Source organism: Terrapene carolina, unplaced genomic scaffold (genome assembly GCF_002925995.2).
Source record: "Terrapene carolina triunguis isolate 2854851 unplaced genomic scaffold, T_m_triunguis-2.0 Scaffold58, whole genome shotgun sequence".
NCBI lineage: Eukaryota > Metazoa > Chordata > Testudines > Emydidae > Terrapene > Terrapene triunguis.
Window position 1 is genome coordinate 90,987,259 of NW_020664409.1, and position 15,598 is coordinate 91,002,856.

General features: G+C 40.9%; 1 protein-coding gene across 1 annotated transcript in view; it reads right to left on the reverse strand.

Annotated features, from left to right (window-relative positions):
• The window catches only part of ENPP2 (ectonucleotide pyrophosphatase/phosphodiesterase 2), a 65,285-nt gene that overhangs the window by 30,042 nt on the left and 19,645 nt on the right, over window positions 1-15,598 (reverse strand). The window contains exons 8-10 of the mRNA XM_026659904.1: window positions 11,075-11,130; window positions 5,404-5,469; window positions 4,670-4,742 (exon numbers count right to left, since the gene is read on the reverse strand). Of these exons, the coding sequence (XP_026515689.1) occupies window positions 4,670-4,742; window positions 5,404-5,469; window positions 11,075-11,130 (195 nt within the window). The remainder of the gene's footprint in view (window positions 1-4,669; window positions 4,743-5,403; window positions 5,470-11,074; window positions 11,131-15,598) is intronic.

Sequence of the window (15,598 nt, forward strand, 5' to 3'; positions counted from 1 at the left end):
GGAGCTCACTAAATTGTACTTGAAAGTGGGATAGTTACTCAAGCAACTAACATAAGAGCAAATGAAATTGGTATTTCAGGAGAAGGTCGATCAGGCCAATTTTTATGAATACATACTGTAGTGTTATGAGTATTTCTCTTCAAGTGTCATTCAATTCACAAAATATACAAATAAATACACAAAATATGTAACAGTATCAGCTTCACATTTTTGGTGGTGTAAATTTTTTTTTGCAAAGTCTTGTGTGTGGGGGGGATCTTAATGAAACATGGAACATTTGACTTGCTGGTTACCAGTTCAGCTGGAAGCATCAGCATACTACAAAGCCACCACTCAGTGGCAAACACGGAGACTGCACCTTCTGAATAATCTAATAATTTGTTAAGGGCAGTGTGAGAGAAATCTGCATTGCTGCTGACTACCTTGTACTAGTAGTATGGATAAATTGAGGACATCAGTCTCCAGAGCTGTCAATATGGCACCGTTTGTGAGCAATACATTATCTATTAAAATAAGTCATTTGAAATGGGCTTATTCATTTTTGTCTGTGAATGCTACAAAAGAAGAGACTGGAATGGCCCGATGTTCCTTTTTCCAATAAGCCCCACTTTAAAGATATGCAGGGTTGCAAGCACAGCTCTCAATTTTGGCCTGTTCTGCACCTGCGAGATGCTAAGCACCAACACCTTCCATCAATTTTCATGGGAGTTGTGGGTTCTCAGCGCTGCTTAGGACCATCTGAGAACGGTGTGAGATGACACCTACAGGGAGATAATACAGCTAAGTAGGCAGGTAGGGGGAAATCGAACCTGCTAAATGGGCTTGAGGAAAATCAGTGATTTATAATCATATTTACTTCTATCTACTTCGCCAGTTTCTCTGTTGTTCAGTCACAGAGCTTTATGAACAGAGGGGGAAGAAAAAACAAAACAAAAAAAAGTGTTACCATCTGCCATGCTGTTTCATTGCTTCCAAGGCAAGCAGCTGGAAAGGAGATTCTAGTCTCGTCTCATTCGTCTCTCTCCAGAAAGGCATTTTAATAAAGCAGCACCAGAGTTTTCTTTTTAAAATGTTTCAAGCTTTGTGCAGTCCTGATGAGAGGAGCAGCAGGGAAAGGAAGGATTCTCATTTTACGCTGTCCCTGAATAAACTCAGCCAGAGCTTGACAGTGCCAGACACACACTGGCCAGTGCAAGAAACCTAGATATTTTGAACACTTAGAAGAGCCGTCCCAAGACGGCATGTTAGAGGAGCAGCAGGAATAGAGTTTAGGCATGACAGGTTTTGATCTACTTAGAGCACTTACAGTAGTATGTATATTTATATATATTTTTAAATAAATGTTTTTCTTTCAAAGTTAGCTAGGAAGAAAAGCCAAGTTCTTGTTAACCAGCCAAACCTTAGCCTCACTTGAAAAGAATCAGAAAAGGGTTATTTCTTTTTTGGGGGGTAGGGGGCCCCTCGGGAAGAAGATGAACAAATCCATCCCTCCCCCTTTCTAGACATAACAAAAGGTGGGAACTAGCCAGCCAAAGCTCTGCCTCTCGTCCCAGAAGGACAACCCATCAGTGTCACTGCAGAAGCACAGAAGGGAAAAGAAAAACAGAATTGCGGAAATAACCAAGGGCAGGCATACATTTTAAATTTCTCATCAATACATTCTGAAAATAAAGCTTTATAACAAATTTCCTAGTTCAAAAGAGCTGTTTGTGAAGGTCTCATTAAAAACAACATTACACTTCTAGTGTAATAAATTTCACTTACACTGAAACACCTAATAAAACAAAACATACTGCAAGTTATTGTAGTCAACATATTGGGCAAAATCCTGGTTCTGTTGGCTTCAATCAATGGAACCAGAATTTCACCCACAAATTTTGAGTGCTTCTATTCCTTTTTACTCCTAAATGTTAATGTACTGTGCACTCAAGGTATAGACTGTTGAGCACTTCCTGCGAGGTTTCAGTGTCAACTGAAGTCCCTGGGAGTTGAAAATGATCAGCACCAGGCAAGATCAAGTCTTTTAAAAAAAAATTAAAAAAAGAAATCATAATTTTATTGCTAGTGAGTTAGTAAATTATACTAAACATCCACTCGACATTGCAAGAGGCGTGTTGAATATTTTCCCCCCTCTCTCCATCCAGAGAAGTCAGCAGCAAAGCTGCTCCTCAACTTAGTGAGTATGAGGCAAGAATAGTTCATAAGGAGATTTTCACTTAAAAAAAAAAAAAAACACCACACCACACACACCTCTTAAATACGCTACACAATGTTCAAGAGCTTGTTTTCAAGCTCCAGTGTGTTGCTCAACTGCCACAGAGGAAAAACTGGTCAGAACCATTCCAAGTGTCTAAGTTCTGCCAGTTCTGTACAAAGAAGAATGATTTCATGCAGAGGTCAAGCTCCCATTACTAAGGAAGCAGCTTAGTGGGGTCCCACTGAGGGGTTCCTTCCCAGCTGATTTAGGAGAGGCTCAGAGCTCCTATAAACTGGGGAGCAGGGGGAAGAAGCACCAAGATAAACGTAATACTTTCTAGCTTCTCCCTCCTGAAATCATGCCACTAACAAGTCTTAGACAGCTGCTGTTTGTTTTTAAATCCACATTACAAAATCATGTCTTCTTATTGTAAATTTGGGAACTGAAATATGTTCATCCATAGAACAGCCTGTTCTCCATTCAATGAAAGTCAATATGTGAAGTTATTTAACAAAAAAAAGAAAACCACACCTCTTAAATCACCCTGCTTTAGTCATATAATTACAGGCTAGACTTTAGATAGCTATCCAGAAGAATTCTAAGATTATTTTTTACCGTTTTCTAAAAGACCCAATTAACTTCCTACATTGCATAGAAAAAGGGTTAGCTAGAAACTCTACCACTGGGAAACATCTTAATCCCACAAGGTACTGAGAATCTCAACTCCTAGTGACTGAGCTAAGCACCTCATAGCATTAGGCCCTAAGAGAGCTTGTCCAAAGAGCCTGTTTAGCTCAAATTTGAACATATGCAATTTCATCTTCAAATTTTGCTTTACCTCAGTGAAAAGACACAATGAGAAAGTGTCTCTGTTCTGTAGAAAGCTACACTCTGAAGTTACTGTTCTCTTTTAGTTTGATGCACAAGATTTGTTAGTCCTATATTGCCCATTAATGCCAACAATGAGAAGACACATGCAGACAGTCAAACAGAACTCTTCCCTTTTTAGCAAATATTTTGGCTTATAGATTTTAGATGGGAAGTTATTTGGACCAGAGAGTCTTTATTCTGCCTGGCACAGCACTGATGACATTGCTGGTGCATAGTGATTTATTAATAATGGCTCACATTTAGTTTTAATCACATGCATATATTATTGCTTGTGAGTCTGTATCCAGACTGTTACAGCAGAGATATTGCCTTCATCTACAGGCATGACTGATATTAGGGAAGGGAACACAGAAATTTTTCAGAGTTTAGAGATTTTTATGGAAAATTACTGAATGAATAAATGAGAAGAGGTTAACACGTAAGTGGAAATGGAACCCTGGACATTCTAAAGTGTTTTAAAGGATAGTTTCTGAGTGCTCCCATCTCTAACAGGAATAGATACAAGGATTTTATGCAAACAGGTTGAGAGATTATACTGGACATATGCACCCCTTGAGTGCACTGTGAGACATGGGGCTACCAACAAAGTGCTTTCAGCACCTCAAGTAGTGCAGGTACCTGAAATAGCTCCAAAATTTTAAGTGCTGTTGCTTTTATAAAAAGTTGCTTGCTTTAAAAGGAAGTGTACACATTTAGTCTTAATTTTAAGAGTCTAATCTTGCGCTTCCACAATTTGCACTGAATTCAGTGAGAGTTTTGCCTGAGTAAAGTGTCCAAGATGAACTGCCAAGTGTTTAAATATTTAAGTGTAGAACTAATATTGCCTCTCCATATCCCCAAGATAACACGCTCCTGTACAGGCTTTTGCATGTTCTTGAAAAATGTAGTAATTTGGTAAATAACCAGTGCAATTCATGAGAGTTCTGAATCCTTTGTCACCACTCCTGAGCCCACACTAGTGGACAAAACAGAGTAGGGTGCTTTAAGCACCTCTGGGAAGTGATGGATTTTAAAGCTCCCTATCTCATGCTATTAGGACACCTATGTCCATTTCCGAGGGAACAGTACGGGCGGGGCTAACCAAACCGCTTGTTCATAGACCAAATATTGAAAACCATGGTTTTCCAACTCTAGAATAGAGTATTAACCACGCTTCTTCAAATTGTCAACTTTGAAAAAAATATTCACCCTCCCCGGTCACCCAAGGAAACACACCAGAGAAACAAAGAACCTTTTCTGCATCTCATATATAGGATATATTTTTTAAGAAGGGTAAATTGATTAAGGAGCACTAAATTGTGCTGTTATACCAGCTAATTTCACACCTGAAACCTCTGCCAATCAAATACCTACATCCATAATGTGAACTTTATACAGAGAGACAGTTCTGAATGTCAAATGACCCTTGGTCATAAGTTCTTGTTTATTTTAGCCAATTGTTTTCCCTTTCTGACAGATAGGAAGAGCACTGAGAGATAAGAAAACCACCTCAGTTCAGGAGTAAAGTGTTAGCACGTATTCCATAAATGGCATGGTTGATCCTTGAGATGTGTAACTTTTATACAGGAAAAAAATACTAACCTCAGAGCCAAAAGGACCATATCTGTGACCAGCAGCATCTGGTTGTTCAGAGTAGAAAGCATAAACATAAGGCCTGAAAGAAAGATTTTGTTCAGAATAGTCTGCTTTCAACCACAAAAGAAGAAGAAATTGCCCGGTCATGCTAAGTCAGCCTTTCAACTATTGTTTGCCATATGTAAAAAATTGTTGCTCAGTCAGAGGTTTTTGAAAGTATAATTAAGCAATTAGTTGCTCCAGAACGTCATTCGATATCAGAACACATGGAGGGAGGCATACAGGGCACAGTCTGAGGAAGCGCACTCTCCCTTAGTTCCGTAAGAAGGAGAGATCACGATACCAGCTCACATGGGCTATGCAGTCTGCAGCATGTGAGAACTTGTGTAATAAAAAACACAATTAAGATCTTGACATTTTCCCAAGCCTCAGGGTGCAGCTTCTGCATTTACCACTGACTAGAAGTTTATTAAGCCACATTAGACTAAGTAGCATAAAACGGCCAACATTAATCCATGTAATTAAATGTTCCCCAATAATCAAAGGACATTCGCATCAGAGGTTTTTTGAGGAGGATTGAAACACTGCTGGTTAAAAGCTAAGAGCTACAAAGAACAGTAATACTGAATGCTGGCAAGAATAACTTTTAACACTAACATTCCATCTGTTTCTGCAGCTCCAGCTACTTTTAAAGAGAAGATAAGTTAGAAGTTTACAAAGAAGAACATTACATGAATTACCTTTCATTGTCTGGTAGGGTTAGCCACTGCAGTATTGTTAATATTCTGCGTTCATGGGGGATGACACTAGACCACAAAAAGAAAAATAGGTTTAGTTATTGTTGTGTACAGAGAAGATAATCATTAGGTATACCATGAGCTGCATCCAACACTATAATCAGGACCTATCATGGACAAGCCAAATATTCTTTTTTTGTTCATTAACATTCAAATTTCATTCCCATTTTGCAACTCAAGTTATTGCACATCTCCTGCAACTCCATGTATTATACTGAAAAGATAGTCCGATTAACCTCTATTTCTCATTTGAGCCACCACTTTCAAGGAAATAGTTCATTTGTCTACTATCCTATGTAACAATGGATAAGGACCCATTCCTGTAAACTTTTATTCATGTGAGTAGTCCTTGCTCATAACAGTAGTTCTACTGAAGTCAACAGTACTGCCAGCCTAAGTAAGGACTACTCACATTAGTAGCATTTACATGATCTGCTCCCACTACTACTGGGACTTTTCAGCTTGGAAAAGAGACGAGTAAAGGGGATATGATAGAGGTCTATAAAATCATGACTGGTGTGGAGAAACTAAATAAGGAAGTGTTATTTACCCCTTCTCTGAACACAAGAACTAGGGGTCACCAAATGAAATTAATAGGCAGCAGGTTTAAAACAAACGGAAGTATTTCTTCACACAATGCATAGTCAACCTGTGGAACTCCTTGCCAGAGGATGTTGTGAAAGCCAAGACTATTACAGCTCAAAAGAGAACTAGATAAGTTCATGGAGGATAAGTCCATCAATGGCTGTTAGCCAGGATGGGGAGGGATGGTATCCCTAGCCTCTGTTTGCCAGAAGTTCATTCCCTCTGAAGCACCTGGTTTGGCCACTGTCAGAAGACAGGATACTGGGCTAGATGGACCTTTGGTCTGACCCAGGGTGGCCATTCTTATGAAGTTATTAGAAAGGCTCACATTGACTTTGGTGGGAACTGAATCAGGGCTTAAATTGGTATAAACCAGTTTATCCCTCAGATATGTGACCCCCTTGGGGTTCAGAGAGCATGGCCCCTTAAATCTTTTTCCTTGAGAGGTGGGGGGAGTGCTGATTGTTCCAGAAGGAGGAAGTGCTGTTGGGGGGAGGTGGAGCAGAGAGAGGGGAGAGCAAGAGTATGTGTGTCTGGAGCTCTGGACATAAAGGGCTGCAGCAAGCAGGCCCTCACAAAGCGAAGCAGCCAAGAACCTGCCTGAAGCCTGGGAAGGACAAAGCAGCCGGTCAGGGAAACCCCAGGACAGGAGCCAGGGGGAGCACTGTGCCAGGGAGGAATCGCCCGAGAAGGACAGACCGGAGCTGGACCCAGTATCGCTGCTGCCCAGAGCTGCATGGGGCTGTGAGTACTGGGGCTTGTGACTTTGCATTGGTAATAAACAGGGAGGTGCTTAGCTAGTTAAGTGAGGAGGTGATCACTCTGTGTGGCTTTGCAGAGAGCAAAGAGGGCACTGGAGGGGTTTGTTGGGGAAAGTTCACTGGCACCGAATATGATCAGGAGCACCCAAGACTCACCACTGGACTGGAACTTTGCCCAGGACTCTTGAACTCTGTGTGCAGACACATTGCTCGGTGTCTGCCCTTTCAGACTGTGCTACCACTGGGTCTATGGGGCCTTGTGTTGAATGCAACCCTGTTTTACTGCTCCCCCTATAATTCCCCATGTTGCTTTTCCCCCTCTCATCCCTCTGTGAATAAATAATTCACTTTCCTATAGTCATTGTACTCTTCCGGTGTGTGCATGTTCAGTCTGGGGGTTCTGTAGGAATGTGTTGTTCCCGAATCGTCTGCCAGCGTGAACGGCAAACTGTTCCCTTGGTAACGAGGCAGGAATAACCTTGTTCTAGCGTATATGTTTGGAAAACTTATTGGCAACAATGACATCATCTTTGCAGCTGGTGTCCACGCGCTTAAGAGATGGGTTTGTAATCTCATGCTCATGTATACTGCCTGCCTTCTGAATAGGCAAAAATGTAACCACTAAAAAAAGTTGTAAACAAAGTAAAAAAATAATAAAAACCCCAGGAAAAGTTTTCCTGGGAGGCTTTTTGCAGAAGGCTTGTGAAGCTCTCTGGCTACCAACAAACCTGGCGTTCTGTTTCCTTTCCTGCGTCATCACCACAGGGTTCAGCAGCTTCTCCTGTTCTACTCTGGAACAGGGTAGAAGGGACTTTCCCTGCTGCATTCCTGCGTGCGCCTTCTCTTGGCCAGAGCTGCCTGCAGAGCAGACTCCATCTTGGCCACAAGGGCACTAAAGTTACAGATACATTTAGAATGCCGCCATTCAATCAGCACCATGACACTCACAAGTTTGAAACTTTTATTCTGCTAAAACCTCCTTAAGAATACTGGGACTTCCCAGTTGGATAGCGAGACTAAAAATTCTTCTTCTAGTAGATATTAAACAGAGTTGTTAATCTTTCATATAGCTTTTTGTCTTGAATACAAAAAGATGAGACATTTTAAACTGGGGTTAAGATTGTATATTGGTGTAAGATGTATATGGTAATTTAAGGGTATAAACATTAGAGGGATGTAATTTATCACAAAAACAAGCATTACAAATCTTAATTCTGAATTTCTTGGATTTAGTTTAAAAGAAGTTCCAACGTTCTAAGGTACGGAAATGCACAGTTCAGACACCCAAACAGCCATAACCGTGCATGGTGTCACTACAGGGCAATGATCACACAATTATGACTAGTGCATAATAGTGTAACCGAATCTGGAACCACAGACACTAACTGTTAAAGCAGCATTTCTCTTTTTGGCTCATGGTTTCACTACATGGCTGTCCCCCTATGCTGTCAAAGTCCACAATAGGTGATTGAATTCTCTGTAGTACAACATTCAGCAGCTTCTCCTGTACAAGTAAATTCCAGTTACGAAGAATGGAGAGAAATTTTTTTACCATTAATCCTAAAAAAAAATTGTTCCTCAAAACGTAGTGAGTTTAACTATATGGTAAGTTTGAAGAGTCTGCATCACTCCATTATGTAAATCATTTGGGAATAATAAAGGGGGTTTGCTAAATTTCTTAAGGGACGACTTACAAATTCTCAAAACAACGTTAATTCTGGGCCCAAAAGTGCACGCGCTATAATTTTGGGGAGCATACACACTCTTCAGACATATAGTGGCTGAATCCCTACTTCCAGAATTATTTCAGGTTTGCATTTTTAATTATGAAACCACACAATAGATTCAAAATAATGTGAATTACTTAAAACCATTAGTCACCATGCCCAGCGTGACTATTTAGTGGTAGCATATTTTCCTAACAAACAAGGAAAATAAGTGAGGTCCCTTGCTCCTAAGCCAGCAAGTTAGAACTCATGCGGATTAGGGGTGGGGGCATGGCAGAGGGAGCGCCTATCACAGACATTTTCATAGCTGTCACAGATCCTGTGGATCTGTGGTACGCCCTAGCTTTTACACAGTCTCTTGGACCATGGGGGTTTCATTCTTTCTTAAGTGTAGGTCCTGTAGCCACACCACCTCAGAGACTGAACCTCTAAGCTTCAGCACGCCTGCTTCACACCATGAGCTCTGCCCAACACCACCTGAGAAACTCCTAGGCCTTGTCTACACTGCCACTTTATAGTGCTGAAACTTTCGCGCTCAGGGATGTGAAAAAACACACACACACCCCAAGCGATGCAAGTTTCAGCACTGTAGAGTCACAGTGTAGACAGTGCACCAGCGCTGGGAGCCGCACTCCCAGCACTGGTCGCTACTCCCCTCGTGGGGGTGTTTTTTTACAGTGCTAGGAGAGCTCTCCCCAAACGCTGATGCCGCAACATTGGTAGTGAAGACATACCCCTAGTCAGAGACTTTTACTCTCTTCAGGGACACAGGTACCTCAGCAAGTATTTGCAGTTACACCAGGCAGCCTTTCCGAAACAAAGCAGGGTTTATGAGTCAACTGAAACACAGCACTGGAAGTCCTTAGCATAGAGAAGCATGGTTTATCTGGCGACACCAGAGCAATCTGCCAGCCATGCTGCTATGGACTCCATTTCAATCTGTGTCCCTTTGTCTGCCCAAGGTGACAGCAGTCCAGCCTTTCCCAAAGGTCAACTCTGCCGGTCACCTCTCAGACCTTTGTTCTCGAGCTGGCCTCTGTTCAGCTTTCCTGCTGAGAGATGGGGAGAAAGCTTCCTTCCTCTTGGTTGTTGATTGCTAGGTGTCAATGTGCTGTCCACCAGGGGTTTCCATGGTCTTCCCAGATTTTCCATTGACCTTGGTGAGCCTCAGCCAATCTTATAATGCCGCAGTAAGTCCACCACAGACATCTGGGCAGCACACACACTTCATGCCTCCTGCACTGCCCCAAGGGCAGATTTAACCCGGTAGCCCCCACTGGGTAGCAATGCAAAGTACAGGGGGAAACTGAAGCACACATAGGATTCATAAAAAAAAAAAAAAGATTACAGAAAATTCCCATTTCATCAAAATAGCACATATCACTGTGATATTCAAGGGCTGCACAAAATTAAAGAGCACAATTCTGGTGGAAGCCTTTAATCAAAAAATGGGAAAGATCCATTTAATACTTCAATTTGAACATAGTCTGCTTTCTTCCAGAAAGGAGTTCCACAACAGGACCTCTGCTGCCAAAGTTTGGCAGAAGAAAGAAAATGGGATGATCTCACTTCACACTAGTAATCCTTCAGAGCTCAGAAATGATACATATCCAGCCATTTTCAGCTAGAAGGATGGCTGGCTGAATGCGGGATTAGGCAGTAAAGAAGAAAAACAGCAGGGAGCCTCAGAATGGTTTTCTGGATTGGAGCAAGGGGAAGAGGATATTTTATCCAAAACATGAAACAATTTGTCTTTTAAAAATGACTGTCCATTTGAAGGGGAAATTTCTGAATTAGTTAGGGTGCAGTGCTGGCACATTTTCATCATGCCAAATGCTGTAAGTGGTTGGAGGGCAGAAGAAGCTCCTATAAACACCCATCACATCCAAGGGTTAAAAGAATATGTTGCTGATAAGGCCTGGCCTACACTTAAAAAAAAAAAAAGTTAGATTGACATAGCTATGGCATTCAGGGGTGTGAAAGATGTACACAGCTGAGCCCTGTAGCTCTGCCAACTTAACCCCTGCTGTAGACACAGCGAGGTTGTAGCTTCCTTTGACCTAGCTATGGGAAAGTGGAATTTCTACAGCAACCAGGGGGGAGGGGAGAACTACACAACAGGCATTTACAGAGATATAACTACAGTGCCATAGCTGTACCACTGTAGCGCCCATATTCTAGACATGGCCTGAGACTAAGCTGCCAGATAATTATATTGCTCAACTTTAGCTGAATGTTAACATAACCACACTTATTTTCAACTCAGGAGCCTTGCACAAAGAGGTCTTCAAGATCTGGACCAAGGTAAATGTCACATTAATAATATATTACAAACAAAATTATAAAGAAACCACAGCGGGAGGCGGGAAATGGGGTGGGAGGGGTTAAAAAAAAAAAAAAGAAAAGGAAAGAAAAAGGAGTAGCTTTCTTTGACTGGGAAGCTATTGAATGTTTAGAGCCAGGGAAACTAATGAACATTTACTTACACCAAATTAAGTCTGAATTATTTGCTACAGGTCTCCAGAAATAAAGGTCACTTACACAGACCAGAAGAATGTCCCAGCTTTCACCCCTTGCTTGGTAGCAGTAATCCATATCTAATGAGGAAAATATAAAAGGATTATAAAATAGTACTCAAATCTTGATTTAAAAAGAAAATTAAAGCAAACTTTTTCAAAACATGTTTTCCTACCATAAACAAGAAAGTAAAGTGTAGCCTTTAGAATCCCATCTCATATTTGAGCATTTGTAAGAAAACATTCTGTTCTATACAGATTTTGGGGAAGTGAATTGTTTAGTCAGCCATGCTGAGGTATGCAGTGTTATAGCCAAGCGGTCCCAGGATATGAGAGAGAGTGTTAGTAAGGTAATCTCTATTATTGGACCAACTTCTGTTGGAGAGAGAGAGAGAGAGAGAGAGAGAGAAAGCTTTTGAGCTTACACAGAGCTCCTCTTCAGGTCTGGGAATTATGAAGAAGAGCTCTATGTAAGCTCAAATTGCTTGTCTCTCTCTCTCTCTCCAACAGAAGTTGGTCCAATAAAAGAGATTACCTCACCCACCTTGTCCTGCAGCCATGTGGAGGGTCATTTTACTCTTTTCTTCCATTTCACCTTAAATCTCCATTATTACTCTTTAACAGGAAGTGATGTAGCTGTGTGGCCTACATGAGGCCTTTCTAGCCATTGTAGCCATCACAGGACAGCAATATCCCATCTTGGCCTCTTTCTGATCAAAACTGGGAGAACACTAATTTAGCAAACATCTGTCAAAAATGTGTTACTCAAACTAGAAGACATGCTTGGAAGATTTTCTTTTAAAAAAAAAAAAAAAAAACACCCACCACTTTGGCTGAACAAGAAATAGTTCCCAACGGCCACGTATTAGAAAATACCTTTCTTAACTCTGAACCTTCTGTGTCAATATATGTTCATCATCATCTTAAAGATGGTTGCCTGTGCATGAATTATTCCACAGCCACATCCTGCGTTTTCTGCACACATCTTACTTTAGTCTTAACTGAACTAATTTAATGAAGTGTTGAAGTGTTATGAAAATGGAGATTTTTATATTGGAGACTACTGTTAAACATTTAATCTAGGTATATTGTTGTTCTCATTACACAAAGATATTAATAAGCAGCTTCACTCCTCCTTTCAATCCACTTTTCTCCCCTTGAAAAGCTCCATAGTTGATGCCTGCACCCCCAACGCCTCCAAACCTTATTTCTCAGTTTTTCTGTTTCTTTACTGTTTGTTTACAGTCCAAAACAAGTGGTTACACCTGCCTGTTGTTGGCCAGAAAATAAAGATCAATCAAGCCCTCCAACAGTAGCTAAAGTTTCATACCAATCCTAACTATGATTACTGCTGAAACTAACCATGACCTTGTCTATTTCTAGGTAGTGATTCTAAGCACATGCACCAAGAGACACCCTCCTTCTGACCAAGTAGCTTTACAGACTAATGATTAAGACTGGCACACTTCTGCCAAGGCATCCTGCATATTAGCTGAGAGGTTGATAGCTGGTTTTAATTCTGATCCTCTGCCCAGCCTCTTTACAAAAGTCCTGCTGAATGGCATACACAGATCAGGGCACGTTCTGTGAACACCACAGTTTTGCTTGGAATATGAGACTTAATGCATAAGACCAGTCTACTTTTCAGTGTTATGCTCACGTGAAGCCTGGTTCTGAAAGCCCTGTGTGTGAGAGACACCCACTGAAGTCCATGGGACTTCTACATATAACAGCCTTACAGGACTGAGTTTAAGATGTGACAAGAGACAGCCCAGCAGAGTTAAATCCTCTACATTATAACTGTTCTGTGAATAGATACAAGGGTAGCAGGGGCAGTACAAGCTTCCCTACACTGTACTCGAGCAACCTGTCCTATCACGGAGAAACTAGTTCTGCCTCCATGCCTACCTAACATTGGTGAGACTGCAATTATATTGGTATTGGAACATGGACTCAGTAGATCTGAAATTAGTCCAACAACTCCTCAAACAATGAGCACTCAGAAGTCATTAAAGACTAACTACCCATACAGTCAATATTTGAACTCATGCCTTATGGAAAGGGAAGAGGGTCTCTCAATCAGTTTCTTATCCTTGGCAGACTACCGTCATGACCTTGTAACATAAATTTAGCTCTGTGCTACACTGACAAAATATTATAGGATCATTTGAAAAACTACTTTCATTTATTTTTGTAGAAGTAAAAGGAAAGTTCGCTGTCATGCAATTTCATGCCCAGATCCAAAACAACAACAAAAAGTTGGAAGCAATATTTCAGGGCATCTGAAGGGGAGACTGCATGGTCATCCAGATGTAACATAGATGCACAGTTTAATATTAAACACCAAACCATGTTTAGGATTACAGCAGACATATTAGACTGAATTCATTGCCCTGAAAGAGCAGGATATAATTCCCCCCATCCCCGCCAATGGATAACATAATGGACATTACAAATGATTTTAGCCTAAATGCCAATTGACAACAAAAATAAGGCAGACATCCTATCCATCCCTCCAGAACAGCAAGAGTGGAGAACAAAGCATAAGGGTTATCTTTGAATGTCCTCCCTTGCTGGTTCGTGTCCAACTTTAAAGTTATATGAACCTCAAAGTTCCTGTACTGTACCTATAAATTTAAATGTATTTTACAATCCTCTCTGGCTATCATGTTTGTTCAAGTCAGTTATCCCAAAGTTTGGTTTTGCAGGGTCAGCACCATTTGTGAGTTTAAGTCATTTATTTGCTATATGTAAATACATCAGTTTTAGCTGCTAGTGGAAACTATATTATGTAACATGCATGTACCTTATATCACACCACACCACAGCCTGTATTGCAAGCTGTAGTAGGTCTACATTATTAAAGTGCCTACTAGCACAGAGGGGAGAGGAACAACATTTCAAACATTATCCAGTATTCCCTATTACTGTTTATCACAAGAATTAGAGCATGTTTAATTTCTCCAGTGCAGAAAAGTCTGTTGTATTAAGGACCCAAAGATTCAGCTCTAGTGCAACAGCCAGTACCCAAATCCAGCTGAGAAGATAATATATGACACTGTAAACATGCAAAATAGTTTAATGCCTTTAAATACCTCTGAATTAAATACCTCTATTCCTTTTATTAGTAGGTAGACACATAAAGAGGTTAAGCGACTTGTTCAACGTTACACAGGACATCAGTGGCAGCGCCCAGGAACAGAACCTAGGAGTCCTCAGAACTCCCAGTCTCCTGGTCAAACTGCTAGACAATACTGCCTTTGTGTATGTACGTTACTACAAGGAAAATCAGTTGGCATGGCTTCTGGACTAGATTGTGAAAGCCAGCAAAGTGCAACATCTATCTACTTTTAATCTTTTGTGGAAAAATAAGTTCCAAATCACTTCATAAAGCTTGCCCAGTATTTGTTGCATTATGAAAGAACGAGCAAAAGCACATCCTAGGCCAAGGCCAATATAAAGTAAATGCACTGCATTTTGGCTCTTGTGGGATCACTATACAAACACTTCTTCTGCAAGCTGGCCAAGGAGGGAAATTCTGGTCAGAAGCAGAGGTACTGTATACACCATCTGTGGTTGAGGAGAGGCAAAGCCTGGGTGGGAAATCCCTTTCTCGTTAAGAAATGGGCCGGGGAGAGGGGGGTAGATTGCACAGCAACTTACAGGGTTTCTGAGGTAAATAAATGCATTCAAATTTGGTACAAGCTATGTAGAATTAAAACCAGAGCTGTTTCATATGCATCTACTACCAAAAGGTAAAATATACATTAACCCCTTCCCTACCATGCACCCTTTATCTGACTGAGATAATTATGTGACTAAGAGTAGTTTAGTGCAATTGCCCTCTGGCACAGTCAGACGTTTTTGGTGTCAGAAAGCTATTACCTAGTAATTGGCTGAGACAGGGTCAGACAAACAGGGTGGATTTGCCAATTTAAAGCCAAAAAAGTTGCTTATGGAATTAAATTCTTATGGATATCCGTTTTCCCCCTATTGACCATGAAGTAACAGGAAAATATCATTTTAAACAATTGACAGTCCTTTTACAATAAAAAGGCTGGCTGCAGCTTCCCGCAGAGCCCCATCTCTCTCCTTTTATCAATATTGTTCCTAGGTTGGTTGCAAGAGACTATTTGAGTAAACTATGATCTCCTTATTCCCTCAGGGAATATTCCAGCTGCCTCCATGCTCCCAGTCCCTGCTAGCCTGAGCTTGATCCTTTGATAGCCAATACAGCATATTCTTATTAAACAGAGGCAAATCTGATTTGTTTCAAAAATAGAGATTACTTAGATGTAGGACTTGCTATATACCCCTGAAACTGACATTTCTAATCTGTGTAGTACTTGGCCCTAATGTCTAAAGACTATAAACACAGCATTAAGACACAGCATTAAGACACAACATGTATTTCAGTGACTCATTAATATACAGCAGCGAAGAGTAAGGAGGTGGTTTAGGAACATGATGTTCCTTTTAGAGCCTCAGCTGGCCAGCAGCACAGTTCAGGGCTTCTCACCAGGCCCTTTTAAATTCTTTCTTCAAGTTT